Source organism: Poecilia formosa, unplaced genomic scaffold (assembly GCF_000485575.1).
Source record: "Poecilia formosa unplaced genomic scaffold, Poecilia_formosa-5.1.2 Scaffold6, whole genome shotgun sequence".
In the NCBI taxonomy this organism is placed as follows: Eukaryota; Metazoa; Chordata; class Actinopteri; order Cyprinodontiformes; family Poeciliidae; genus Poecilia; species Poecilia formosa.
In genome coordinates, this window is record NW_006799945.1 from 2,644,804 (window position 1) to 2,671,898 (window position 27,095).

The 27,095-nt window shown below is 37.0% G+C and overlaps 1 protein-coding gene across 1 annotated transcript; it reads left to right on the forward strand.

Annotated features, from left to right (window-relative positions):
* The first annotated feature begins 1,697 nt into the window (after window positions 1-1,697).
* sppl3 (signal peptide peptidase 3) lies at window positions 1,698-25,501 on the forward strand. Its single transcript, XM_007567059.2, has 10 exons — window positions 1,698-2,265; window positions 16,567-16,644; window positions 18,603-18,694; window positions 18,789-18,908; window positions 19,124-19,202; window positions 20,545-20,657; window positions 21,347-21,453; window positions 23,016-23,179; window positions 24,970-25,160; window positions 25,298-25,501. Exons 1-10 carry the CDS (start codon window positions 2,240-2,242, stop codon window positions 25,480-25,482), a joined length of 1,155 nt encoding a protein of 384 aa, XP_007567121.1. The 5' UTR covers window positions 1,698-2,239; the 3' UTR covers window positions 25,483-25,501.
* The last annotated feature ends 1,594 nt before the right edge of the window (window positions 25,502-27,095 follow it).

Sequence of the window (27,095 nt, forward strand, 5' to 3'; positions counted from 1 at the left end):
ATATAACAACCGATCACCACATGTTGTTCTTAATTTAAGAACAACAACTTTAATTGATTTTGATGGAGTTTACCTTCAAAGTGCCAGGGATGAGAGCTCAATTGAAAATAGCATATTATTGTTTAACAAGGACAAGGACTTTGAAACTTCAACATTGTTGGGTGTTTTAAAGTTGCAACATTAAGCTACACAATCGGCTGATCATGAAAGTAAGTGACAAGTGTTTCCATCATCATTGAGAGTGGCCTCTGTGTCATTCTCAATGGATGATGTACAATTTATAAACCCTTAAAACAGTATAGTGCTCAGATCTCTCCCTGAATCTCTACTTTGTCATTTTTACATTGTAACACTGTCAATACAAAACGTTTGTATAGACCAAAACAGGAAACGCCATCAGAAGATTAAGATAATTACGTTAAGATAATTACTGATGTAAATTATCTTAATGTGTTGCATTAATAATTATGTCTAATGCAAAGGGGGAACATATTCTTATAAAATCAGTAGCTTTGATTTTATATCAGTTGTTTCCACCACGAAGCAATAAATTAAGTAATTGGACAATTTAATTTTTTTTCTTCCACAGTGAAATTTTGCCCTAGTAATTTTTTATTACGCCCCATATTCAAAATATCTTTTTAGTTATCTTCTGGCATATTTTAATTTTAAACAATTAGCTCAATTTATTGCACAATGAAATGGGAAAATAATGATAAGGTTGCCATCAACAGATATTGAAAAGAAAACAAAAATCCCATTAACCTTTTTTTCAACACCTTTATCCATTATATCTTAATCTGCTAATTTGTATATTTGATGCAATGCTGCCCCTTTTTTATCCAAAACCAATAAACTCAATTTAGTTTTAAAAAACAAAGTTGTTAAAATTCCTAAGTAAAGACAATTTATGCTCATTGGTCTATAAAGATGAAATACTTATTGTATGTAAAACAATTAGAAAGACATCTCTTATAAATATCGGAGCGACACACTTAAACTTTAATTTTCTTGCTGATGTGTTAAAATGTTGCATCGATATTTCCACATAATGTTCTGTTTTATCTTGTGTACCTTCAGCAGCAAAGCACTGAGAAAAGTAAAACAAATTACAAAAACTGTCCTAAAAATAGATCCTCCATTGTTGTGGCATAGGACTTGGGGATAATCTTGGTAATCCTAACTAACCTAAAAAGCATTCTTTTATCCTGATTTAATGTCAGAAAATTGAGAAATATTAACTATGCTTTGCTGTCTTGTGTTTTTTCATATGTTTGTCTGTGTTTTGACCAGGGAAATCCCTGCCTCACTGAACAGACTGATAAACAGAGTGATGAACCGTAATCAACAGGCTACAAAAATAACACTAGTGGTCTGTCTCTTTTCACTGTCGTCACAAAATGGGCCAAGTGGATTTAACATTACACATCACATTTTAACTTTTAGATATACATTTTAAAAATATAGCCAATTTTTAATAGCCAAATTACGTTTGGTGTTTAAATTAAATTCGACTGTATCGGTGATTTTTTTATTTTTTTATTTTTTTTTTTTGAATATATCACAATACTTTGTGAAAGGAATGATTAATTATTAAATTCATTCATGCATTAATTCATTTTTACTATTGATGCAATGCTCAGGATTCAGTGGAAGGCGTGCATGACAGGCTGCAATGCTGTCAGATGAAAGGAAATAATTGCAATCGTTTTCAGTGCATGGCAGCGTTTCAGTGCTCGTCCCACTTGTAAACCTCTACAGCAGGGCGATAGTGCGCGTTCCCGCGGACTAGCTATAGAAAACAAAGCTGAGCGTCTTCCATATCAGCTCGGGCTGCAGACTCAAGGAATATCCGAATTTATTCTGGATACATCGCACAGAATATGGATCTACAGTGGGTGTAACATCGTTGCAGACCGGAGCCATCTCGGCTGAGGTGACGGCAGGACACTAGCGAGACCGACGAAAATAACATCTGTGTTTTTTTTTTTCCTCGGGGTGCTTTGTCTTGTCCACCTAACGATAGCAAACCATCATTTTCATCTCAATTGCATGAAATCCAGCTAGTAATTACTAGCTGCCGCCGGGATGTATTATCATGTTGTCACCTAAAAGTAACTACTAAGACGTCGGATTGTGAAGGAAAAGCAGAGACCCCTCGCTCCCCGGTCCCAGCGGGCTGACACCGGGACCTGAATCTGTGTTAGCCACAGCCGCGGAACCCACTGTTTTCGGCGATATGGCGGAGCAAGGCTACTCATCCTGGTGAGTGCAAACAGGCGTTGCGCTACCGATTAGTAGCGGGTGCCTAACATTAGCTGCTGCTACTGCCAACTCTGACAACACTGTGTCAAAAAGCAAATGAACCAAACACCTGCCATTCTGCATAAATACTTGTTTTGCCATTTCAGCTATTTTAGTAGCCTTTGTGAAAGCGTAGAAACCAAATTCACACATATATAGACACATTTATCTACATCTGGTTAGCTAGTGGTGGCTAATGCTGTGCTAACTTTATTCAGCTGCGGTCAAATCGAGTGATGCTATTGAAAGCGAATGAGGAGCTAGCTCTGTTGTATGATGTTAGGGTTTGATAGTCTTATGTGTGGCTTTTTATTTCATTACAGAATAAATAGCTGCACGAAAATCGCATTTCTGTTCAATAAATGGAGGTTCTCCAGCGACACAGTTTAGACTAGCCGTGCCAACATACTAGCATTTTAGCTGGGTAGCATTTTGCCGTCGAGCCCACAGCTCACAATAACAAAGGTTATGCTAAAGTAGCATCGCAGTCGCAACTGAAAAATACCAGTTTCTCTATTACATCACACCCCTGCTTATAATAAATAGTCTATTATTCAGTTTTTTTTAACAAAATACGTCCTCAGTCAGTTATTTATTGTAATGACTGCCAATGTTTGGGGAAGTGTATATTTAGTGACTTGAGCAAAAGAGAGCGTTGGACTCCATGAATGAAAATGACTGCTTTGTAAAGGCGTAGTTGATTAATGTCGATTTAATTGTTACAAGGGGTGAGTCTTAGTATCATTCCTTCCAGTAAACGGAGAGAAAAAGACATGGCTTTACCAGACTGGACTTGTTTTGACATAGCCTCTCACGGAATGGTGGTATACTTTGTCTTGGTGTGAACATCACACACGCTAAAAACACTAAATTGACAACAATAACTTCCTTACTTTAAAAATACTTGCGCACAGACGAGGTGGTCTGCATCAATTGACCATATGCTGCAGGCCATTCAAAGTAGCAAATAAACCAAGGTTTTAAAAACTTGCTGTTTCTAAATCCACAATGTTTGGCCACCCTACTGTATGTATGTATGTTTTAACAGTATTTTAAAAACATGCCAGAGAAAGTGTGTCTGGGTACCATAGAGGAATGCTGTGCATCCTACCCACTCCTACCTGTAGCTGAAAACTGCCAGCCAGATGGCTGAAAGGGAGCATCACATTTTCCTCCCTCACACAAAATACACGTTTAACCAACTTAAAATATTTCTGGCTGCAAAAAACACAGGCATTGTGGTGACAGGAGTATTACCCATTGATCATATTTTGGCAATATTGTTTTATAACAATATTGCCATTTGGCATGTGTGGTGAGCATCCTGTTACTGATTAGTTCCCCAGTCAGATAGCCTTAATGATCAACTTGTTAGACTTAGTTCATGGGATGTATTTGCCAATAAATATTGCAAACAGTCCTTTGTGATATCAGTAAAGCACTTATCAATATTAGGATGATATATTTTGAGTTATTGTGCAACTCTACAGTTAACCAAGGGAAATGGGATCATATTTTGTGCATTAAGCGCTTAAAAAAAGTCCTAATTTAAAGTGTTGTTTTTTTTTTTAGTTTGTCCAAGTATGTGTATCCAAATGGAGATGAATATTAATCATTATTTTAGGAGCTATAGGAATAATTGCTGCATTTAAAGCGGTTAAACTGTATTATTTTTTGTTGAACATATGTATAAATACAGTAAAAAAATAACTTTTACTTGTACCATAAGAACCTCAGTCTGTTTCATAAATAGTAATAATTTCAAATGCCAGCAGATTAGAGGCGAGAACTATCACAACTATTAGAGATGCACTGATCCGGTGTATACGGGCATAAATACCAGTTCTCAGATTCCATTGAGGTCAAGTGTTGTTTTCTTTTATGGATTGCAATTCATGCAAACTTGTTTGAGTTGACTTTGTTTTTGTTTCAACAATTCGGTAGATCAAATATTAACCATGAAAGCAAAGGAGTCCTGTAGGTTCCTCAATAGTAAAGGAAAGGATTACAAGATGATATTGTATGTCCATATTATTTATCTGATTTTCACTAAAGTAAGAAACAAATGTTCCAGGAAGTATGCTTTTTGTTCACTTGTTTACAGGCCAAAAAAAGTGACTTTAAGTTTAAATGCCTGGAGTGAACGGAGCCCACACCACTCAGAAAATCCAACTTGCTCTTCAGCGTTTGCTCTGCTGATCATCAGTCAGATCTGATTGAGGGAGAATTTGTAAATTTGATGATAGCTTGATTGAATAACAAATACAACTTCCACTGTTAGCACAGTCCACCGACCTCTCATTTACTTTGTCTAAAATGCAAATTTCCGTCAGTACATTGCTCTTCTCATTCAACAAGTTTGTTGAAAGTATTTTATTTTTATTTTAATGCTTGATCTACTAGAATGTGTCCTGTTTAATAAGGAAAGAAACTGAAAAATATTAATATGGTAACAACCGGTTATCTTTTCATGAATGTCTAACACCTATGAATCAACATCCTTCTCTTTGGCTTCCCATTTTCAAACGGAGGCCTCTAACACAATATTAGCTGTCATCTTCTAATTAGCATCACAGTAACCAGAGCCTGAGATATGACATAGATGCCAAAACACACGGTCTGATGTGTATTTTGTCGTGCTTTAGATCCAGGTCTGCAACTTCGGGGATGCCTCCTGACTCCAACATTGGTCATACTTTGGCAATATTGTTCTAAAACTACATTTGCCATGTGTGTTGAGCATCCTGTAACTAAGGCCAGAGAGCAGTTGGGCTGTATATTGAAAATATATGCATAGTGTCAGATTGATTGTGGCTCCAGGTCAGGATGTGTGTTTTGGTCTAGTTTCAGTATTAACTTCTAAACTTCTCATGTCAGCAAATTTTGCAAAGGCCTTGTCATTAATGATTCATTTGATTCAGGTGTATTGGGGCAAAGATGCATCCAAAAGTTGCAGGGCAGTGACAGTTGAGGATAAATTTCAGACTGCTGGTTTAGATGTTATGAATAATTTATAGTAGGTCAGCAATATTCTGCCATTGTGGTTTTATTTGGAAAGAATTGTTAATTATAATATACTGCTGCACATTTTCTGCTAGAATACCTCCTCACTTTCATTGTTTTGAGCCGTTGGCCTGGTTAAAAAAAAAAAAAAGAAAACGTGAGAAAATCTTAAGCAAAAGCAAATATTCTTATCTAATTCAAATACTTGACAATGATTTTTCGAACAGTATTGACCAACATCTCCATTTGAGCTGCTGGACTTATTTAACATTGTGAGCTAAGCTTTGAACTTAAAACTAAGTATCTTCTGCATCCCACAGAAATCTACTGCTAACTCGTATGAGTGGGATCGATCTCCATTGCGATACATTCAGCTCTTATCCTCATTGCACTTCGGCTGTATTCTGAAAATTTACATAGTGTCAGATTGATTGTGGCTGCAGGTCAGGATGTGTGTTTTGGTCCAGTTTCAGTGTCAACTTCTACATCCCCTGGTGCTTGTGGGCAGCAGCGTTTCCACCAGCAAAACCAATGCAAACACATGTTACACACGGACCAATATATTCGTATTGCATATCCAAGAGGCTCATCTAAATGACAGCAACAAGATTTTAAACCTCAACAAGACCTACTTCCGACACTGAGCAGCTAAATGAAAGAAATGCTAATGGAAACTAAAGACCCAGGAAAACACACCAACTACTTCTTAAATAAAAGCTCAAACTGCTCTTTCTAACGGAATAGGCGTCGCCACCCTTCATAAAAAAAATAAAAAAAAACTCAGTGAATCAGCAGCTGAAGAACAGAAAAAAATTAGACTTATTTCATGAAGGCAAAAACAAACTCAATCTTTCCTTTGCTGTTTTATGATCATGATCCATATTAGAGAACCGTGTAGAAAACTCTGACTCATTCCCTTGCTTGACGGAAAATGCATTATTGCAGAGTCGTATAGGTTACGTGATTTTTGGATTCTGTTTGCTCTGATGGTGGATGGACGTGTCAATCATCCGATTTGACCAGTGGGTTCTGAGAAAAGTTAGATTGCATTCACACTTTTAAAGGGCTATTCACATCATGAATTGCCTTTTTTATAGGTGGAAATGATTTATTCCCCCGTTTTTCATTCTGTGACATCTTAATGCGTTGTCATTCATTAACATAAGTGTCGCTTTTTAGACCTCTAGAGTATTCTCTGTAGTCATACCTTTTTATTTTTATACCAGAACTATTTAAATAAACCTGGAAACTTCTGAGAATTATGAAATTCATTTTGTAGACGTCATTTTTGAGAAGATGGCACATTTGTGGGTCAGAATTGACCCACAAATGTGCTAAAACATTATCTGGTTACAGAAGGATGAAACAAAAAATGGCATTCACTTCTTCAAATAACTATTTTTTCACTCCTCATTTTCAAAAATTAAATTCTAAGTGGGGTTTTATTTTGCAGTGGTTTATCTGCTGTGAGAGGATCATGATCTAATCTATCTGTTGCTTAAATTATAAAACGAGATTACAAGTCGGAGTGGGTGTAACTATCAGTCTGGCAGTATGCTGCTACTTTTATTGCAGTGTCACAAAATCCTTTTTACATTGTTGTTAAACATCCATCAGCAATTTTAGGATAATTATGCAACATAGAATAAAATATTAACCAGTCTCAGTGCCTTTGTAGAAAAACAACTCAAAACAATTGTGAATGAATCTGTCAAACCTCTAGTTCCATTTAGATTTTTAAAAATTAGCAATTTTTTCTTGTTGCACATTTTAAAAGTAGCAATAACTTAACTCAGATTAATTTCCAGTATCAGACCGCTAAGCATTTACTGATATTTCAGCATCACTGATTCAGTTGCTGAACTAAACACCATAAATTTTCTCCAAGCATGTTTATTTTTCAGCCACATGAAAAGTGATTGAGTGTCCAATTACTTGAAGGAGGTAATTTGTCAGATTAACAGCTAAATACTCACAGTTAAATACAATAATGCTTCTAATCCCAATCTAACATTGAAGAAAATAACTTGTATGCAAAATAATCCTTGATAACTTTTCATGTTGGTGACAGATCTATTAGTTGGTCAGTAGGTGGTGTTTTGATTATACACAAATCACCATCTGAATACTTTCCCCCCCAATTAAATGGTCTGATAAGTTTTTTTATTTCAACTTCTGCGTTTTCTCTCTTGTCATTTCCTAAAAATGGAGCAGCTAATGTCCACCTGTGTCAGATATTTGGCTAATAATTGCAACCTTGTGCTTCTGATGTCTTGAAAAGAAATACTTGTACCTACTTAATGCTGTGGCATGCGTCTTCTTACAGACTGAAGAAAATGTTAATGTTGTGTTATATAGATACAAAATTATTGAAATTGAGCACAATGATGGGATGCCGTTACTGCTTTGAAAGAACAGAAAGGGATGAATTGCAAAAATTTTTTTTACAACTGTGAAATATTTTTTATGTTGGAGTACAATTAGGCTTCCTGGGAGTGTCATTTTTATTCCCATGGTAACGAGCTGTGCGTCTTAACATTTAAAGCTGTTTTATTCAAAACAAGGTCATGTACAGTGAATAAGTTTCAGCAGCTTTTTATAGCAGAAGGTAGGTGACTCCCAAGTCTTTTGCATTACAGCTTTTTGCGTTAAACCTCGTCTAGTTTCTCTTCCTCTACTTTATCTTTGCAGCTGTCAAAACTGCATACTCGGTGAGCTAGGACTTCTTACCCGTCACATTTTAGGTGACATTTAGAGAGTGGCACTTCCTCATGTTGAAGATGGTAGACACAAGAGCACATGAAGGAAAGGCAAAAATCTGCACACCTTGTGTTTTGCACAAATACAAATTCTTGAATCAAGCTCACATCGCATCACTGTGCAAAGAGCACTTTCAGTGACAGAGGAGGTGGTAATATTTTTTCCTTGATCAGTCCTGATGCATCTGTGTTCACATGACATAGAGCAATTGGTGTAGAGTTAATTCTGCAACATGCTTCGACGTTAGTAATTATTTACATGCTTAAAATTTACTGTAAATTGTTATGGCTCTGTTTGTGTCTGGTTCTAACAGTTTCATTTGATTATTTTTCTCATTTTATTTTTCTTAAAGTGTGCTGACATGAACCAACTCACCAGTGAAGATGTAAATATACTTTTATCCAAGAAAAACTAGTACAAAGATTATTTTATTATTATTATTATTATTATTTATCCTTAGCAACTGTACTGTGTTATGTTCAGAAAAATGGCTCAAAGCAAATTTCAATAAGTGCAACAAAGTTGGGACTGACAATTGTCACCTTCTCTGCTGGACAATTTTAGCTAAGAAATGGTTTACATCGGCCTTTTATTCTTGACTGTGTTTAGTTTTTTGACAACCATTAATGTTTTACTTTAAAGCTGCCTCTCGTTTGCCAGTTCATCAGGATTGGCTAACTTAATATCTGATTGTATTTCAGATTACTTATTGTGAGAATGAAAATGGGTATTTACAGCATCTTTTATAATGTTGGATGACAATTCACAACAAACACAAAAACTGTTCTCAAAACACACTTTAAAGTAGGCTTCTTCATAACACTAGTTACATAAAGAGGTGTGAGTTCTTTTTTTATCACTAAACTGCACAAAGCAACTGCATTTAATCACATATTTAAACAAATAATATCTCATGCAATCAACAATGGAGAAAACTTAAAGTAGAAAAATAGCACCCCTTACTATATTGTCAGTTTTTGGGGGTTTTAGACGTAATTTGGGATTTATTTGTCATAATAAACAACAATTCCCTAGCAGCACAACAAACGGTGTCCTCCTTCAGTTTCTTTGTGTTACTTTACTAACTTCCTGGTATCCTACCACCCCTTATAGGAATGGTAACAACTAGAATCAGGTGCCAGGAAATTAATAATTGATGCAAGATACAAGTGATCCTGGAGAGCGAAGCTCCCCTAGACAGTCCCAGTACTGCTGCCATTTTTGATTGCTGGTGTGACCTTTTTCTGGGATAAAAATATCTGGACAAACACCTTTTTACAAAAGCTTGATTTCATGTTTTTTCAGTCACCAAGATATCTTCCCAAAGGATTTAACTCGAGACAATTGAGTTCTTTGGATGCTGATCACTCCTGAAGAGGTTTAATGTTTTCTCGACTGCGATTTGATGGTTATTTAAAAAAAAATAAATTAAATTAAAACCCTTTTCTAAGTGGGTAGATGCTTCTGACTTTGTGGCAAGTGTTGCCACCAGTCAGGTTCTTTTTAGGTGATTTCTGGATTTTATAGGATATAACCTAAATCAGTAAAGTTAGTTGAAAAATCTTGATTTAAAAATTGTATTGCTGTTTTCATTCAAGTAATGTATCTAATCTTAAGCTGAGTTATGCTTGAAATATTAATGTGAACACTATTTCAGTCTTGTATGAATTGTGTTTAGTACTTCTGCTCAGGTCTTTACTGGCCCTTAGCCATTTGTTTAAAAGGGTTTTGACTGATGATGATGATGATGATGATGACGGTGGTGCTCAATTAAACAAAATAAAAAGTTTGCGTCTTCAGTTGGTTCTGAAAGTATTGCAAAAAAGCCGCGCTCAACGATTTTGTTCTAATGACACAAAAGGCTGCTTTAAAATGTTACAAGAACTATGAAAGGTACTCATTTTTTTTAGATAACACTAAACAAGTTTAGATAGCTACAGTTTATGCTGTAATAATATATCTTTCATGATCCATGTTTTTTTGAAAACACGGTTTCTGTTACTTTGTCCCTGAAAATTTTAGCAACAAATTGGCAGATAAATGAAAACACACAGTGGCACCAAAGATAAGCAGATGAAATAAAATAATTTCAAAACTAAATCAGAAGTACATATTTAAAGGTAATTAACTCTTAAAATTAGTCTTGTCTGCTGTTTTGCAAAGAATGGAAGTGACTATTTAAAATGATTTCTCCCTGACTTATTGGTTTTGCCCTAAATAAGGAATTTTAAAAATTCGTCATGTTGTAATCAATCATACTTTTTGCTCTTAACTAGAAACAATCTTGCACCTTCAAAAAACTTTTGCTCCGGTATAAAAAATGGTGTTGAGTATGGTGTGTTTGTTGATATTTGGATTTTTAGTATTGCGACAACCCTACATCCTTCATGTAGTTACGAGGGTGAAATGGTACTGAATATGTTTTCTATTAATATTTCCGCGTTTTTGTTCTCAACTATATGTTGGAGCTGAAGTAAAAGTTCTAAATATGGTTAAAAAAAAGACAGATTTTTAGGATCTTTTGCAATGAGGAGCTATTTCTGTTTTTTTGAGTGTGTGTTCCTATGAATAAGTCCAATTTTAAAGAGGAAGCTAGGGTTATGTCACCAAATATGTCCACTTATCTGGGACTCCAAGCATTTTTTTTTTTTTTTGATCCGTGGACACTATTGACACCCAGTACAAGAACTATTTCAGAGGTTAGCTTTTGCTAAATTGGCAATAAATTAAAATGAGTGCAGAAGTTTCCCCAAGAGGACGTTTTGAAAGATTCCAGTGTTGCTCAACAGTTTTGGTTTAAAAATGCTTTGAGATGCTGTTTTTTTTTTTTTTTTCCTTAAAAAGAAAATGATTCAGTTTCAAATCTTACTTACAAAGCTTGCTTACAAGATGGAGAGTTTTTTATTTCTTCAAAATGTTCCTAATACATGTACATGGATGTGTTTCTACTCTAGAAGGATTTCATTCCACGAATCTTTCATGAGCCTTACAAAGGAGAGGCATTCATGTTAACTTGCTAATGTTAATTTTATGGAGGAGTTTTAATTCTTGAGAATGTTTTTGCCCTTCTGCAATAGAGAACACATTGTTTTACCATGAATAATCTAGTTGAATAATCTATAATAAAAAACACAAGTTGCCAGTCGTGAAAGAGCAACAACAGCAACACTTTTACAGTTGATAACGTTGACATATTTAACATATTAAAAATTAAACGTGGATCAGAAAATAAACAGATATGTCAGTCGTTAAAGGTATGTTTCCACTGCAAGAACCTTTTCTGGGGGTGTTTGTCCATTGCAGAGAGCAGAACCAAATTATGTTACTAAAGTAGAAATCTACCCTAGATAACAACCATGTTTTTTAAATTTTAAGTAACCATTTGGAGGTGTTATTTAAATGCAGTTGTTATTTAAGCTAGTGAAGTGAAAAGCAGACCTTCATTTGTGTCCATTTTTGGAGGAATAAACCCTCATGTCGAGCCGCTTTTAAGAATTTAAGCCATGTTCCAAGACGCACACACAAAAAAAACAATTATTATCCACTGATGGTTGTGTATTTTTAACTGGTTTTAAAATCGAATGCTCCTGCATTAGTGGAGGATTACCTGGGAATGTTCCAGGTAATAGAACGGGCCATAGTTGTATTTTTATTAGTTGTTTCGATTGATAGCCATCTTTTGCCAATATAAGTGACTGACCAGTGATAGGCCAGGTCATCTGAAATGTATCTGCTGTTCCCAATCTTGCACATCAGTATAGTTTTTGTCATGTGTTTTAAAAAGCAACAGCTGGCGCCTCTCGCTCTTAATACACAAAACTTGTAATTACTCTTACATTGGAGGATGAGATGCGTTTAAAAAACATGACAAAAAACAGAGGAAGTAGCAAAAGTTGTTGGGCATGATGAGAAGAATGAGGTGTAATTATTTTGACACTATGGTTAGTGGAAAGCCACAAGCTTTATTTTAACACCCGCCATTTATTTTTTTGTTTGATCTTACGTTCGCTCAGTGGCTGTCTACTAATATGAAGATAAATTTGATTAGTAAATGTATTTTCATGCTTTAAACCTCAAGGTTTCAAAACTAAAAAGAAATCTCTTAAATCCAGTTTTGTAGGGCTGATCATTTTTCATCCAGAATTTCCTAACTGGATCAGAACAGATCCGAGAATGCCACTTAATCGTCTTTGTGGCATGTTGACCTGTGCCTCAGTGCTAAAGTAATGCGTGCAACTGGTTTGATGAAGGACGGTATTGGAATTGTTATTGAAAACCTAGTCTGTCAGCGAACAAGGCCGTCTTATGGCACTTTAGGCCGTCGGCCAGCTCTCAACAGTCCCGGATTGTATTTTGTTTTTAAATGTTCCATTCATCTATCTCACTCATGTTCTCCGGGCTTCTGTGCACAGAATTCAGACAAACCAGTTCGGCACCAGAATATGAATGAGGCCTGTGGTGGATTAAACTAGCTGTCTAGCAGCCCGCTGTGTTGACGGGGAGTCTGTGACATAATTAATGTCGGCATGCAGGAGAGCAAGGTCACTTTCTTAATCACTATTTTAATGCTTGGAAGACATGGAATAGTTTTCGGTAAGAAGACACAAATGGTTATGCGCATTGGCATGAGAGGACTGGATTTATTGTCAGACATTCACCGTGACTTAAATCTAGTATAAACTTGTGTTGGACAAACGGCTTCGAGATGCTACATGGTTCTGGTGGCCTGTGAAAACTTTTCATATAACCAGTTTTTCAAGCTAGAACTGGTCTGGTTCACCGTCTGACAAGAAAATACTGCTTGATGAACCGAAACATGGAAATCAGATAAAGCATTAATTGGCTTTTAATGCCAACGTCAACTTTGAGAGAAAGTTAGTATTTTTTAATTAAGACCTACTTTTTTTTTAGCTGCTACAAATTACTTGGGCAGGAAACTGGCCTAATGAAGTCAAGTTTGCGTCTTGCAGCCGAATGTAAACATGTCAAGGTGGCAAAATAAATTTGCACTAGAAAATAGTACGCAGTTTGAGGTTGAGTCAAAGCTTTGATGCAGGTAGGTCTGGACAATACATTTGAAAAATGTATCGCAATATAAGCGTTTTCATATTGGTTGATATAGACAATTATGATTAGGTTTTTTTTTTTGTTTGTTTCAAATATCTGAAATACTGCAAGAATAGTGACATGATCTTTCCATGCCACACCATTGTTTATTTTTAAGTAGTCATGAATCATTGTGGCAAAACCTGAAACTGCTGCTGTGTAAGTTACTCAGCAGGTTGTTGCTAGGTAACTGCAGAGCGAGTGAGCTGGTTGATGCAACCAACTTTTCTTAGCTGGTCGTGAGAGGTAGAGCGGCTAAAATCTTTCCTCTGCCTACATTCCCCAGAATGCTGTGCAGTTCTGGATTGGAGTTCTGTGAAATTATTAGAAATTCTATCAGATGCATTATCTATTGAGATTGATCACTTGCCTATTGTGGTATATATTATTTATTTATTATCCAGCCTTTGATGCGGAACCAGATAATCTGTACTGGATGTTTTATATGAGATATGCAAATTATAACCATAGGAGTTTGTTTTTTTTCCTGGGATGATGTCAGCCTGGCTATTTTTGGAATGAAGCAGCATGTTGCGGAAGTTATGTTAACACAAAGTAGTGCACAATTGTGACTTATGAGAAAAATTATGAATGGCTTTCAATATTCTATAGAAATTAAAATCTGGAAAGTGTGGCATTTTGTTGCCCGCTGTTCATCTTAGTGAAGTAGCTCAAGCTCAGTCAGATTTTGAGTCAGATTGCAAATTGAATTTAGATCTCCGCTGTTGCTGGAGTGATTGTAACAACATGGTTGCTACGATCTAAATTATTTGTCGGTGTTTATTTTTCTGCTGCAAAGTGAACACTTCACCAATCTTTTGCAGGCTCCAACAGGTTTTATTTCAGAATTGCGCCTTATCTACCACCCAGTGTTTTTGTTTTGCTGATTTTCCTGATTTGGAGGTTATAAAATTGTAAAGGGGACTTCTTGCTTCCTTGTTGCCACACTTCCACATCTGCAATTAGGTTGTTGTATCAACATATGCTGCCACCTGTGCTGTGGATCTCTGTAGCTCCTCCAGTGATACCACAACCCTCCTGGCTTCTTCTCTGAATAAAGCTCCCTTTGCTCTCCCACTCAGTTTGTGTGGACAGATGTCTCATCATGGCAGCTTTGCTTCCATTTTCATATGTCTTTAACAGAGCTGCTGTTCAACACATCCAAAGCTTGAAGGTTTTTAAGAGTTTTGATAGTTTTTTTTTTAACTTATTCCTACCTTAAACTTATCCATAGCTTTATCCCTGACCTGTTGCATGTTTGCCTCGGTCTCCATGATTAGATGGAACAAGTCTGAGCCGTCTAACGCTATTTGCTTTCCCTGGGTTTTCTTTTTCTGTATCGTGAAAGAAAATTGTTAAAATCACTTCCTTTCTCTTTCTAACAATGTCTCTTTTTCTAATCCTTCACATAAAATTTCAACTAAGGTTTGTAGTTGTCCAAAGGGGCATGAACACTTTAAGCTCAGGCTTTTTCAAGATTGGTAATCGGCGATCTGCCAAAACACTGCAATCGGTGCAACCCTAATTAATATGTATAATGTCTTAATTTTGTCAGATACTTTTGCATATCACTGAAATAATTGTCCATTTTAAAACCGTTGATTACTAAACTGATTGCATAAACGAGTGGGCTAAACGCATCATCAAAGGATTTGCAGGCAGACGTTTTTAAGTTAATAAATGAATCATTTAGGCCTGATGGAACAAATTCTAATGAACTTCCTGAAATAAATTTTTTCAAGCCCATCCAGATCTCTTTCCAAGTAGCCACAGCTTGCCATGATGAAAGCATTTCTCCACTTGTTTCCCAACTGTTGTCATTTGCTCCAAGTTACACTAATGCACAAAATAAACATTAATGCCTGCTAAAGGAAATCTGCAGCCTTTAAAAGCCAAGATGAGTGTCCTCAGATTGTTTTATTGTGTCACCTTATATTTTTATTCCTGTTGGACCACATTCTTTTAAGAAAATGCAACCAGGTTTACATTTCTATTTTTATCTTGTTGTTTTTCACTTGTATCCTGTTGGCTCAATTCTGTATGTTGGGTGCAGTGACTACAGGAAACCAAAATGCGTTCAGTTTTTGAAGTAAACATTTTTGGGAGATTCAAAACTATGCTTTAGTATAAAAATACATACATATATTCAGCATTTATTTTTGAATAATAATCCAACCTACTTCCATAATAGGTCTGTGGTTGCTGACCTGGTTTCATTCAAGTGAATAACACGACTTGTGTGTGAAATACTATGCTGCTAGGTTAGTTTACACATGCAGTACTGCGTAATGCTAATTCCTGGAAGGACTTTGTCCCGGTTGCTGTTTTCTAGGAAATTGATGATGATGTTGTTTTTTCCTGGCGTTGCCAAAAGAAAAACTGTAATGAAATGGAAAATGCAGATTTAATCAAGGAAAAACTAATGAATGAATTATGTGGAGAGATACATTTGTTAAACAGCTCAGCCCAGCACAAAAATGGTAACCAGGGGTAACTAAAATCAGGCTTTGAAATCACAACCAGGAGGGTTCATTGTTTGGGCGTGCGAGTTGCATTTCAGCTATGAGAACGTTTTATTGACAGATTTCAGTGCAGCTCCAATGACCCACAAATGAAGTGTGAGCAACAACAACAGTCAGCAACAAGCTGCGCTCCGTCTCTGCAGCCTGCATGTCGGCACCTGTAATTCCCCCGTTCGCTCTCGCCACACCCACAGCCCTTCATGCAAAGTTTTCAGCTCATGGCTTTGGGAATAATCTCCTTTATGTTAAAATAATATTTTAGGTTTGTCACGTTTAAATTGTCTGTTATGTTTCACCACAATATGAGTTCATCTGTTAAACTTCAGGAGCTTTCTGGTTCTTAAATGCATTTGAGAACCCTTTAAGTTGAAGGGTTTAGCAGATAAATTGGTGATTTATTTGCTCTTTCCTGCAAAAGACAATTCTCTTTTTTTACTATATAGTTTAAAAATACTGCGGTTTGAGTACATTTTATTTAAATATAGACTACAAAAGGCCATTTGAGCCTCATGTTCACCGATAGAGGAAGTAGTTCTGAACAAAAAGTGAAAGGATTACGTTACGTCTGTGTACAAATCTATTAAGGTGCTGTTTGTTGACCCATTTGTTTTTAGTGTTCATCTGTATTTGTAATGGTAAAAACAAGCTGCCAGTTGGTTAAATATTACCACTTGTTATAACACACTAATGTCTGTCCCTGAAATATTGATAATTAAATGCAATATTTTGCATAAATTGCGTGTAGATTAAAAACTATTCTCAAAAGGTCTTCCAAGCTTTTTTCTTTTTTTTTTTCTTTAGCTTTTTTAATACCTACTTGTTTTTGCTTAAAAATATAACCCTGTTTTTTATGTCTCTCCCGTGTTTTTAGGGCATACTCCCTAGTTGACTCCAGTCAGGTGTCCACCTTCCTGATCTCCATCCTTCTTATCGTCTATGGCAGCTTCAGGTGAGTAAATGATCACTTTACCACCAGTTGAGCACAAATCTATTCTCAATTTGAAACTTATTTAGACCGATGTTGTTGTGTACCTACATCTTTCGGAGGCAGTTTCCTATTACATTGTTACCAAGGAGACCGCTGTAGATCAGGTTTAAAAAGGAAAAAAAAAAAGAGAGAGAAGCACATACATGTCTGAAAATAACACGAGTGTTGATGCGTATGCTCCTAGCGTACTGAAGTAAAGTCCTTCTTGAGAGGAAACCTATCTGCCTTGAACCACACACTTCCTGTGGCCCACACTTAAATAGTCATAGCAAGATAACCAAGTGGTACTAATACATCTGGCATTGCCTCTGATATCTGAGGTCAGGAAGCTACAACCAAAAGAACGAGGTAATATTAATTTTAAAAAATGCTTAAACTTTGGTCATTTACACAATTCTGGCTGAAATAAGGCTCAGGTGACTAGTGAGACTTAATCTGTCCAACGCTGCTGTTGATGCGGCTGACAAGATTCCTAAAAGAATATTTTCTGTTGCATCTTCCTTGGACTTTATCTTTGAGGAAACATTTAGAATAGGGTTGCACAGTTGTAGAAAAATGTGTCATTGCAATAATATCTAACATATTAATAATGAGTTACCATTAACCTCCTCTTTGCTGTCTTCCTTTTTCATCACCACCATTCTGCCCTAACCTTCTGATCTTGGTTACTAATATTTATATTGTTTGTGGTGCTAAAGAACAGTAAAAACATGATCTTAGTGGACAAATATATTATTAAAAGCGGAGTTTCATTGCATTGCAGAAGTCTATTGCAGCTGCACACATTGATATATTCTAGCTTAGAACAGGTTCTGCGAACTTCACAATCCACATCTTTTTTTTTTCTTCAATCGCAGCTAAATAAAACACACGTAGAAATACGGATGCTGCGGGACATTTTGAAAAAATGACATATTTTTCAATGCGATTTTGATATTTGTGGAAAATGTTGTTTTTTTAAAAGCACACTCATCAACCTAATGAAAAAGAAATCTAAAAAATATAACTTGTCTTTTTTTGCGCCATACCGTTGTGAAACTTCAGTATCATATTATTGTGCTTAAGTTTGAAAAAAATTATACAAATCCAAAATCATTAAGAGCCGCCTCGGGAGATGCAAAGAGTCGCTTGCAGCTCTGGAGCCGCAGGTTGCAGATCTCTGGACAAGAATCTGGGCGCTCGTCTGATTTTATTATCGCCTTGTCTGCTCACTAATCTGCAGACTTTTTCTGGTCCTCTGTATCTGTTGCCTCTGGCTGTTTTTAGCACATTAATTTGAGCTAATGAAGATAATATTTTAGGAAACATAATTTAAACCAGATAACTCATAAATAAAACGTACTTACAAAAATAAGGATAATCTCCATTACGGTTTTAGTTGTATTTTAAAGGGTTTAAGAGAAATTGAAACATTTTCTCCTTTGGAGATGCACTTGTGACTGAAAGTAGCCCCAATAATGTACGCTTATAAATAGAACAAGAACTCTATTTAACTTTAATTTTTTTGTCATATTGGAGAGTTGTCTTTTTTTGTGCTTTTAATCCTTCTTCATTAAATTGTGTTTGTGACTTGCAATAAACTTTAACATCAGTAGTTAAAAAAAAGAAGACATATTCAACTTTTCTTTTTGAGTAAAAGTAGTTATTTGGAGTAGTCAGTTTAATTGATTGCTGATTAAATTGGTGCAGAAAAAAACAGTTTCTAGTGTGATAAAGCAAGTGTAATAATACAGAAGATTGCACCGACTTGACATCTTTTTACTTGGCTTTTCGGTGTTGTCTGAATAATGCACTTCATGCCGCCTGAACAAATTCCTGCTCTGAGAGCACGTCTTCAAAGGGAGATAGCTTTTTCATTTTTAGGAAAAACGGAGCGTAGTGTTGTGTCCAAATCACACGGTTCTCTGCTGCTTTTGCAGGTCATTAAACATGGATTGTGAGAACCAGGAGAAGGATAAAGACGGTAACCCCTCAGCAGCAGGGTCTTTTAATAACAGCAACACAAACAACAGTAAGTGTCAAAAGGCCAAGGCCTTTACAAGTTGCGTGATTGTCTGCTTTGCTGTTTGGAAGCTCATGTGTTTCTCATCTGAACTGTTTTCCAGGCATTCAGACTATAGACTCGACGCAGGCCCTGTTCCTGCCAATAGGAGCGTCTGTGTCTCTGCTAGTCATGTTCTTCTTTTTCGATTCGGTTCAGGTGGTCTTCACTATCTGCACTGCAGGTGACTATGCGGCTCCGGAGGGCAACACAGAAGCACCACACATGTAGAATCATTATAAGGCTTTCCCAATCGCTGCTCAGTAGTTACACCCTGGAGAATGTCTTGAAACTGAAGACCATTAGCTGCCCCATTTAACACACAGAAATGACTGCTACAAGCTGTCAAGGTGTATTAGGCTGAAGCTCTAACTGCTGTGCTTTTCTCCCTCTCCTCAGTTCTTGCTACAATTGCATTTGCATTCCTGTTGTTACCTATGTGCCAGTATCTGACCAGACCCTGCTCCCCGCAGAACAAGTAAGGAAATCTTGTGGCCTTTTGTGTCTTGAAATCTCCTCCGTGCTGTTTTTGCGCCGCTCACAAACATCCAGAGCGCTCCACGAATCTGCGTATTACCATATCGTTGTCGAGGCAGATTTGTAGCAGTAGCATTTAAATCTTTTCTCTCCAAATGTGAGGGTCTAAAACTTAATGTAACTGAGGTTATAAAAAAAAATTTGATTTTGAAATTAAACCGACTCTTTATACTCTGACTACCTTTTATGGATTTCTTCAATTTTCTGTTGTTCTTAAATGCTTTGGATCGTCAAACATTTTTTTTATATTAGATAAAAAGAATCTGAGAAAAACAGAAGGCAGTGCATAATTATACACATAAAGCAAACTGAAGAAAAAGCAACACATAAACATCTGAAACATCGTAGTCATTGATTACTTTATCAAAGATGCAGTTGGCGACTTTTATAAAAATGCACAGCGTGTACAAGCTCTGCTAATGGAGGAGAAACAACCTAACGTTCTGGAAAACTGTTTATCTGCTGTCATCTGCAGCCATGTTTAGCAGCGTGCGCATTCACGGAGGGTGTGAAGCAGCACATACACAAGAATGATTGACAGTAGGCCTGTCACAATAACAGTTTTGCTGTATGATAAATTGTCCCAGAAATTATTGCAATAATTGAAAATATTGTTGTTTTGAGACAACAACAAAACAACTGAACTCTTGTTGTTCTTGCTCTCCGTGATGTTGGACCAAAACAAATAGAATGAATTATGAAGTTTCTATAAACCAAATTATTAAAGTGAGACCAATGTACCAAAATTAAGACATTTGTCATCTAGTTTTTGATAGAAACTGAGAGAGAAAAAGAAAACAATAAACCATGCAAATAGAAATTGAGTTTGATTTCATTTATTATACAATTAGCTAATTTATTAACAGAACTAAGACCCGCCTCCTGGCTCTGATTGGTTGTTTCTGACTTTGTGATGTAGCTTTTTTTTTTTTTATTTTACAGATCATCTGTCTCAAATTATACCGTCAAGACAGTGACAACTTTAACAAATGCGTATTAAAAGAAACCTTTTTATAAAAATGCATTACTGTAATCGTATTGTCAGCATTTCTGGTTGAACCATAAACATTTTAGCAAAACTGTTGTATACTGGTGAATTTCAAGTTGAAAACTACTGATGACCAAGAGCCAACAAAAAGGCTGGTCCCACAAACACAAAAATCATCTTAATAATCTCCAAAACCTGCAGGATTATATTATGTGGCATGCAAAACATTTTCTTCGATTTGTACTTGTGTATTTCTGAAACCTGCTGTAAGGATTTGCTTCTTTCTTCTTTGCAGGATTTCATTTGGTTGCTGCGGACGCTTCACCCTGGCTGAACTCTTGTCGTTCTCGCTCTCCGTGATGTTGGTCCTCATCTGGGTGTTGACCGGACACTGGCTCCTCATGGATGGTGCGTCACTCAGAGCTTTCCTCTTGTGGAAACATCAGTCGCTGTTAGAAATATTTTAGGCTTGTAGCTCCAGCGTGAGCATCAACGCACATTAATAACGTTCTACATTAGATCTTGTCGCGATTCAAAGAATTTGTCTCGGCATCGACTGACCTTAGAATATTCAAAGTATCTTTTCAGGGATTCCTTACTGTGTTAGATGTAACTTTATGCTCATTAAATAGTTTGATGAAATCTAATTTTCTATCATCACATGAAGAACCTTGGCCTGGCTCTGACTGAGGAGGTTTATTTAGTTGTCTTCAAACATTTACAGCAATGTGCTTTATTCTAAAGGGAAGGAGTGTTACTAGCCAGCTAAATGGTTTTCAGGCAACTCATTGTCTTCCTGAAATGTAAAAAAAAAAGCTACTCTGTATTTAAAAATAGTATTTAATACAGGTTGCATTTTGGGCATTTTGTTTTCAATTACATGAATGCAACCTTGGAAAAGTTAAGAGTTCTGTATTGGCAAACACGTAAAGTTTTAAATATAATTTTCTGCTCAATACGTGTCGTTTCAAGAAACATAAACTATAATTATGATAAATAAAATATAGTAAATCCGCTTTGACCTCAATACGTCTGCTCGTTTTTACTAAAATGTGGAAATATGTTTTTAAATGCCACTTTCTTTCCCCTCGCTGCAGCTTTAGCCATGGGCTTGTGCGTCGCCATGATCGCTTTTGTTCGGCTTCCCAGTCTGAAGGTCTCCTGCCTGCTGCTGTCAGGACTGCTCATTTATGATGTGTTCTGGGTAAGAAGTCATCCCGCTATGAGCTCTACCTGCATCGCTAAAAGGAAGCACAGCCATAAAAGATGTCGACTCCAGGGGGTTTTCAGAAAATGAGAGCGATTCGGGTTTATGAAAGCCTTTGCTTGTCTTTGTGGCGGCACTTGCTGCTGCTCAGAAGGGGATGTAATCTGTGAACGCAGTCATCCTCGGTGAGTGTAAAGAATGACTAGTCGGTACTCAAGGAACAATTGCTAACTATGTAAGTTATAAGCACAGCAGGAGGTAAGCCTCAACTTTAATAATGCAGAGAAAAAGCATCAATGACACAGTAGTGGTCTAACTACAAAGGGAAACTGTTGACGCTACATTTAAAAATGAATTGCTGGTTTGTTTTTTTCTTGATTTAATCTGGTCAAATTGGCATTTATTTTTCTTCCAAGATGCTGATCTGAATCACTTCAGGTTGCTTAATACGTAATCAGTGACGTTACCAAAGTCAGTGTCATGAAAATGAAAATTGAAATGGCAGATTGTCTGTCAATTCACTCACTCCCCAGTAACGACAGCATTCAGGATTCAGAAGGAATTTCTGTCTGACCTCCTTGGTATGCTGCTCCACCACAAACAACAAAAACTACGGCACAGTGAAGCTCCACCCGTTTGCTCTTCATTTTTTTATAGATTCACCTGTTAGCGGAGAATTACCAGAGACAAATTCGCCTGTTTGTTGAGGGTTTTCGTTTTTAAATCTTCAAAAACACAAAATTCATCTTGGCAAGCTGAAATACTTAGACGCAGTGCTACGTGACATGATATTGCCTGGTGTTTGAAAAGCAGCCAATCCAAGAGCACCGTTGGTTTTTCTTGGCACTGATTGGCTGTAGAGTGGAGACGAGGAAGATGACTCTGAATCGTTGCTGGTTACATTGTTTGCTAACTACATTAGGTTCAAAACAACATTGTGTGCTACACGTTATGCAGAGGATCATGCACTGTTTGTTGTTTTTTATATTTTATTGATAAGAAAATGCTGCAGATATGAATAATTTTTGTTTGTTTTAACAAGGACTGGGATTGCATGACATCGTAAAAAAAAAAAAAAAACACCCATGTTTTCAGCTTTTACTTTTTTTTTTGATTGACTTATCTGTTAATTGATCTGAACTGTTTATTCTAGAATAATTAATGTAATAATACATGCGGCATGCTCAAACTGACTTTATTTTTCATTTGAAGGTGTGCAATTAAAGCATCAAAGACCCTGTGTGTCTAAAACACGGAAGCTGTTATTACTCAGTTCCCCGCCCCACAGAAGGGATTAAAACTAAAACTCAGTCTTTAGGAGTAAATGTGTGTCTAGAAACTCATTTCTCTCAAGGAGTAATTGTTGTTTTGCACTAATTTCTCCGTAGATCTGAGCCAGCTGAGTTTTTCCAACACAAGATCTTTTACATTTACCGTTTACCCAACTGCTCTAAGCTAACTAGCTTCTCAAAAAAATATGTTTTTGCTCATCATGCAATGAAAAGGCTGAATGAAAATCATTTTTGATGGTTTTTCTCTCTCCTTCTCTCCTGCTAAAGGTGTTCTTCTCAGCGTACATCTTCAACAGTAATGTGATGGTCAAAGTCGCCACTCAGCCTGCTGAAAACCCCATAGATGTTCTCTCCAGGAAGCTGCACCTAGGGCCCGGAATGGGCCGCGACGTTCCCAGACTTTCATTACCTGGCAAACTGGTGTTCCCAAGGTAACACGCACATTACAGTGGTGCTGGAAAGTTTGGGAATTTTTACCAGAATTTTATATATTTCAGACAAAAACATCACCAGGTTTTCACGGAAATCTTAAAAGTAGATGAAGGCGAACCAAATTAACAAATGAAATAAGGGATTATTTAAATTAATACTTTGCCTCCATCTACGTTTTTGGAGTTTCAGTGCAACTCTTCTGATGTTTGTAATTATTTGACATATATCAACAATTCTGAAGGGTTGACAAACTTTCCAGCACCACTGTAATCACAGGGGTAATAAGGGAGGGATTTGTTGAATTTCACTCATGATGTGTCACAAAGTTCAACCTTTGCTGGTGATTTGTAGCTAAATACTCTCGGAACAAATACCTTCATGCAGTTCTTCCCAGAGCAGCGTCTGCTAGAAATGCACTTCCTGGTACAGAGGAAAACCGTCTAAGGGTATTTATAGGCTGGAGAAATCTTCGAGGCCGTATTGTCTGGAAGTGATCGGATCACGTTTGCGTGCAGGAACATCAGCACCTTGTCTAAGTGTCGGTAGTGATGTAGCTGCTCTCGTGACGGGGTTGTCCAGCGCTCAAACCGTCCCTCATCAAAGCCTTAGATGCACAATGCACCGAGTCCTCTCCCCAGATGGAGATGCCGATTAGATGTGGCAGAGGTCACCATCTTAACATGCAGAGCTGAAAACAACCCGACACCTTTTCAGATTTTTACTTCTGTCGCTTCAATTTCAAATCAACTTTTCAGACCATCTTTGGTTTTCACTAAAGAAGAGAGTGAAATGCAAATGAATGTATAGATACCAATCACAACACCATAGTTTGTTTCTGCTTTTCACTGATATTCAATTAAATTCAGAAATACTTTATCATCCAGGAGATGCTAACAGCTCCTTATCTGGGCAGCAGAGGTAATATTTCACAGTAAAATGTCCTGGATGAGATCATCGGATGTTAGCAGGCACTGCTAATCCCCCTCATTTGCTTTTGCTGCTCCTCTGTAAATCTCTGTCTGCTGTGTGTGGTTAGAAAGCCGGGCAGAGAGACGTTGGAGTCAGAGGAATGATCCTCTCCCGTTATGATCGATGGAAGAGATGATCTGAACTTCATTCTCCTCTCTTTGCTCTTTGGTCCTGCTTTCTCATAAAGACATAAAATTGTTTTGTTGTTAAATTTGTCCTTGATAAACTAGAGCTAAGAAAATATCTACACTTGGATGAATAGGAATGGTAAAACTGTTTTAAAAAATCTAGACTAAAAAACCTTTTATTCAAAATTCCTACAGTTTTTTGAAAATGTCAAAAGTTTGAGAAAGTCTGACAACTTTGAAAGAATTTGAGACATACTAATGATAAAATATTGTAATGTTAGATTTTTGTTATTCTAACACAGTAAATGTAATAATGTAATGCATAACATGCCAACAGGCTTATGAAGTTTGTAATGATTTGTGATAACAGTGCCCTGAAACAAAACTGTTACTTATTAAGCAATTATTTGTGGAACCTATAAGGTTTTATTTTATACATCTTCAGGTACTGCAAATATTTGGCCTTTTGAAATTCCTGAGATGTTTATAGCCTCAATTATCAGCTGATGAAATCATGTCTCCGAGGTTAAACCTTTCTCAAAGCAGTCTGTACAGAAACATCTCGGTTTCAGAAAGAGACGATGAAGCAGTGACGTGTAGATTAGCGTAATCTCCACTGCCGAGTCGCAGTTATTCTCCGATTTGTCCGTTCTAGAGTTTCACCTTCGCTTCCGCTCTTTGCCTCCATGCAGCTCCACAGGAAGCCACTTCTCCATGTTGGGAATCGGAGACATCGTGATGCCGGGGCTGCTGCTGTGCTTCGTCCTGCGCTACGACAACTACAAGAAGCAAGCAACGGGGGAGGTCCCGGGGCCCGGCAACATGTCCGGACGCATGCAGCGCGTCTCCTATTTCCACTGCACCCTCATCGGATACTTTGTGGGTAAGCAGCCGATCAATGCACAGACGGATGGGAGAGGTCAAGTTTTTCCTAAGACCTTCTCATAAGTTCGGCGTTCTCCTCGCAGGACTGGTTTGCTCTGTTTGGTTTCCTTCATTTTGAACATGTTTTCTCCTCAGGCCTGCTGACTGCCACTGTGGCCTCGAGGATCCATCGTGCTGCTCAGCCCGCTCTGCTCTACTTGGTTCCCTTCACCCTGCTGCCTCTGCTCACTATGGCTTACCTGAAGGTACTTCTACAGCCCCATTTGTTCCCTACAGAAAAGTGTCGGCCACATTCATCTAGATGTTGTTTGAAAAAATAAAAATCTCTTGCAATCTGATGACAAATCTTCTTGCATAATGTCAAAACTAAATTTACATAAAACTTGCAGTTTTAACTGACCTTGCAAATATTTTGGTACCTCATAAATCACATCACAGCGACAAATTTAAATACGTTTTACTGTTGTTTTTATGTGACAAACCAAAACACAGTATCTACATAATGAATAATTGTAGTAAAAGAAAAACGATGTGTGGTTTTCAAAGCAATGTTTTCACAAATAAAAGTAATACTAATGATGATAAGGGCAATAATCACTGAAGCAATCATAAGACCCAAGATAACTCTGGAGGAACCAAAGAGATCTACAGGTGAAACGATTAATTGAATTAATTGTGATTAATCTATCATTGAAATAATCATCAGCTTTTTTAGTAATTAGTCAATTGTTGCCTGGACTACATAGACTCTAAAAGAGGCCATTTGCTGAAGTAACAACACAGTCAAAGCGACAATTATGCCAAAACTGTATGAAACATTTATACATTTTCATTGAAGTTTAAAACCTTCTTCTGTAAATCTGTTCTACTCAAAACTCCTCGGGTGTCTTTTTTGGTTCAAATTCTGTTAAAAAAAAGTCCTATTAGACATTTTTTGTTGTCTAATTGTAATCTAAAAAATCAATCAGCATTGTAGTAGACAGTATTTTTTAGTTGCAGATGCATCCTTTGCTACAAATGATGAAGCATACACTAAAAGAAGGCTATGTTGTTACATTTTAGGTAATAAAATTAGAATTTGTTTTTTATTATTTGCATCTTTTAATGAGTTTCTAATGTTGTGTAAAAGAGGAGGAAGTGGTGACATAAAAACCCTGCAGAATGTAACAAATTTTTATCCGATTAATCAGTCATCAGAATAATCAGGCTCTTTTTCAGCAACTACATGGAAGCTTGTCACAGGTGATTGAGATAAATAAAATCAAACTGAGATGAAAATACATCAACAGCTGCAAAACAACTCGAGTTGGGCTCATCTCACACCAGGAAAACAACCGTAAACAGCAGAGTGTTGGTTAGAGTCCATTTGATGACCTGCAGCTTTGCCCCAGCACACCTGGTTCAGCTGGTTGCTTTACCTCACAAGGAGGCCATCAAGTTCTGCAGAAGTCGCCCATTCATGCAGCTGGGAAACACCTGGAACGTGCCGGACACTAGGATTGAGAACCAGTGGTTACACTTTCAAACGTCAATTACCCTCAAACCAAGATTTGAGAATTATTTCTCACATTTGCTCTCTATCCCACCTGACTGAGCTTGAACTCTTTTGCAAAAACAAATGAGCAACAAATTCAGTCTCTACATGCAAAGCCCCGGAGAATGATGCTCCCACAGTCTGGCGACTATAATTGCACTGAAAACCACGTAAGGGACTGGCTATAAAAACACACCGCACGTTTCAGATTTTATGTGTATTCATAAAAAGAAAAACTTTCTCCTTTTCAATTCATTTCACCACTTTGTGTTGGCCTGTCACATAAAATCCCTACAACTTACACCGATTCTGAAAAGTCGTAGTAGTTTTTGACTCCAGACTGGTGTGTGTGTGTGTGGGTGTGTGTGTGCGTGTGTGTGTGTGCGTGTGTGTGTGTGC

Excerpts from the sequence above, each read along its gene's own strand:
- sppl3 (XM_007567059.2), top strand. The coding sequence starts at position 2,240 with ATGGCGGAGCAAGGCTACTCATCCTG. Across the intron at positions 16,645-18,602 it reads ATCGTCTATGGCAGCTTCAG|GTCATTAAACATGGATTGTG; the intron begins GTGAGTAAATGA and ends CTGCTTTTGCAG. Across the intron at positions 20,658-21,346 it reads ACACTGGCTCCTCATGGATG|CTTTAGCCATGGGCTTGTGC; the intron begins GTGCGTCACTCA and ends CCCTCGCTGCAG.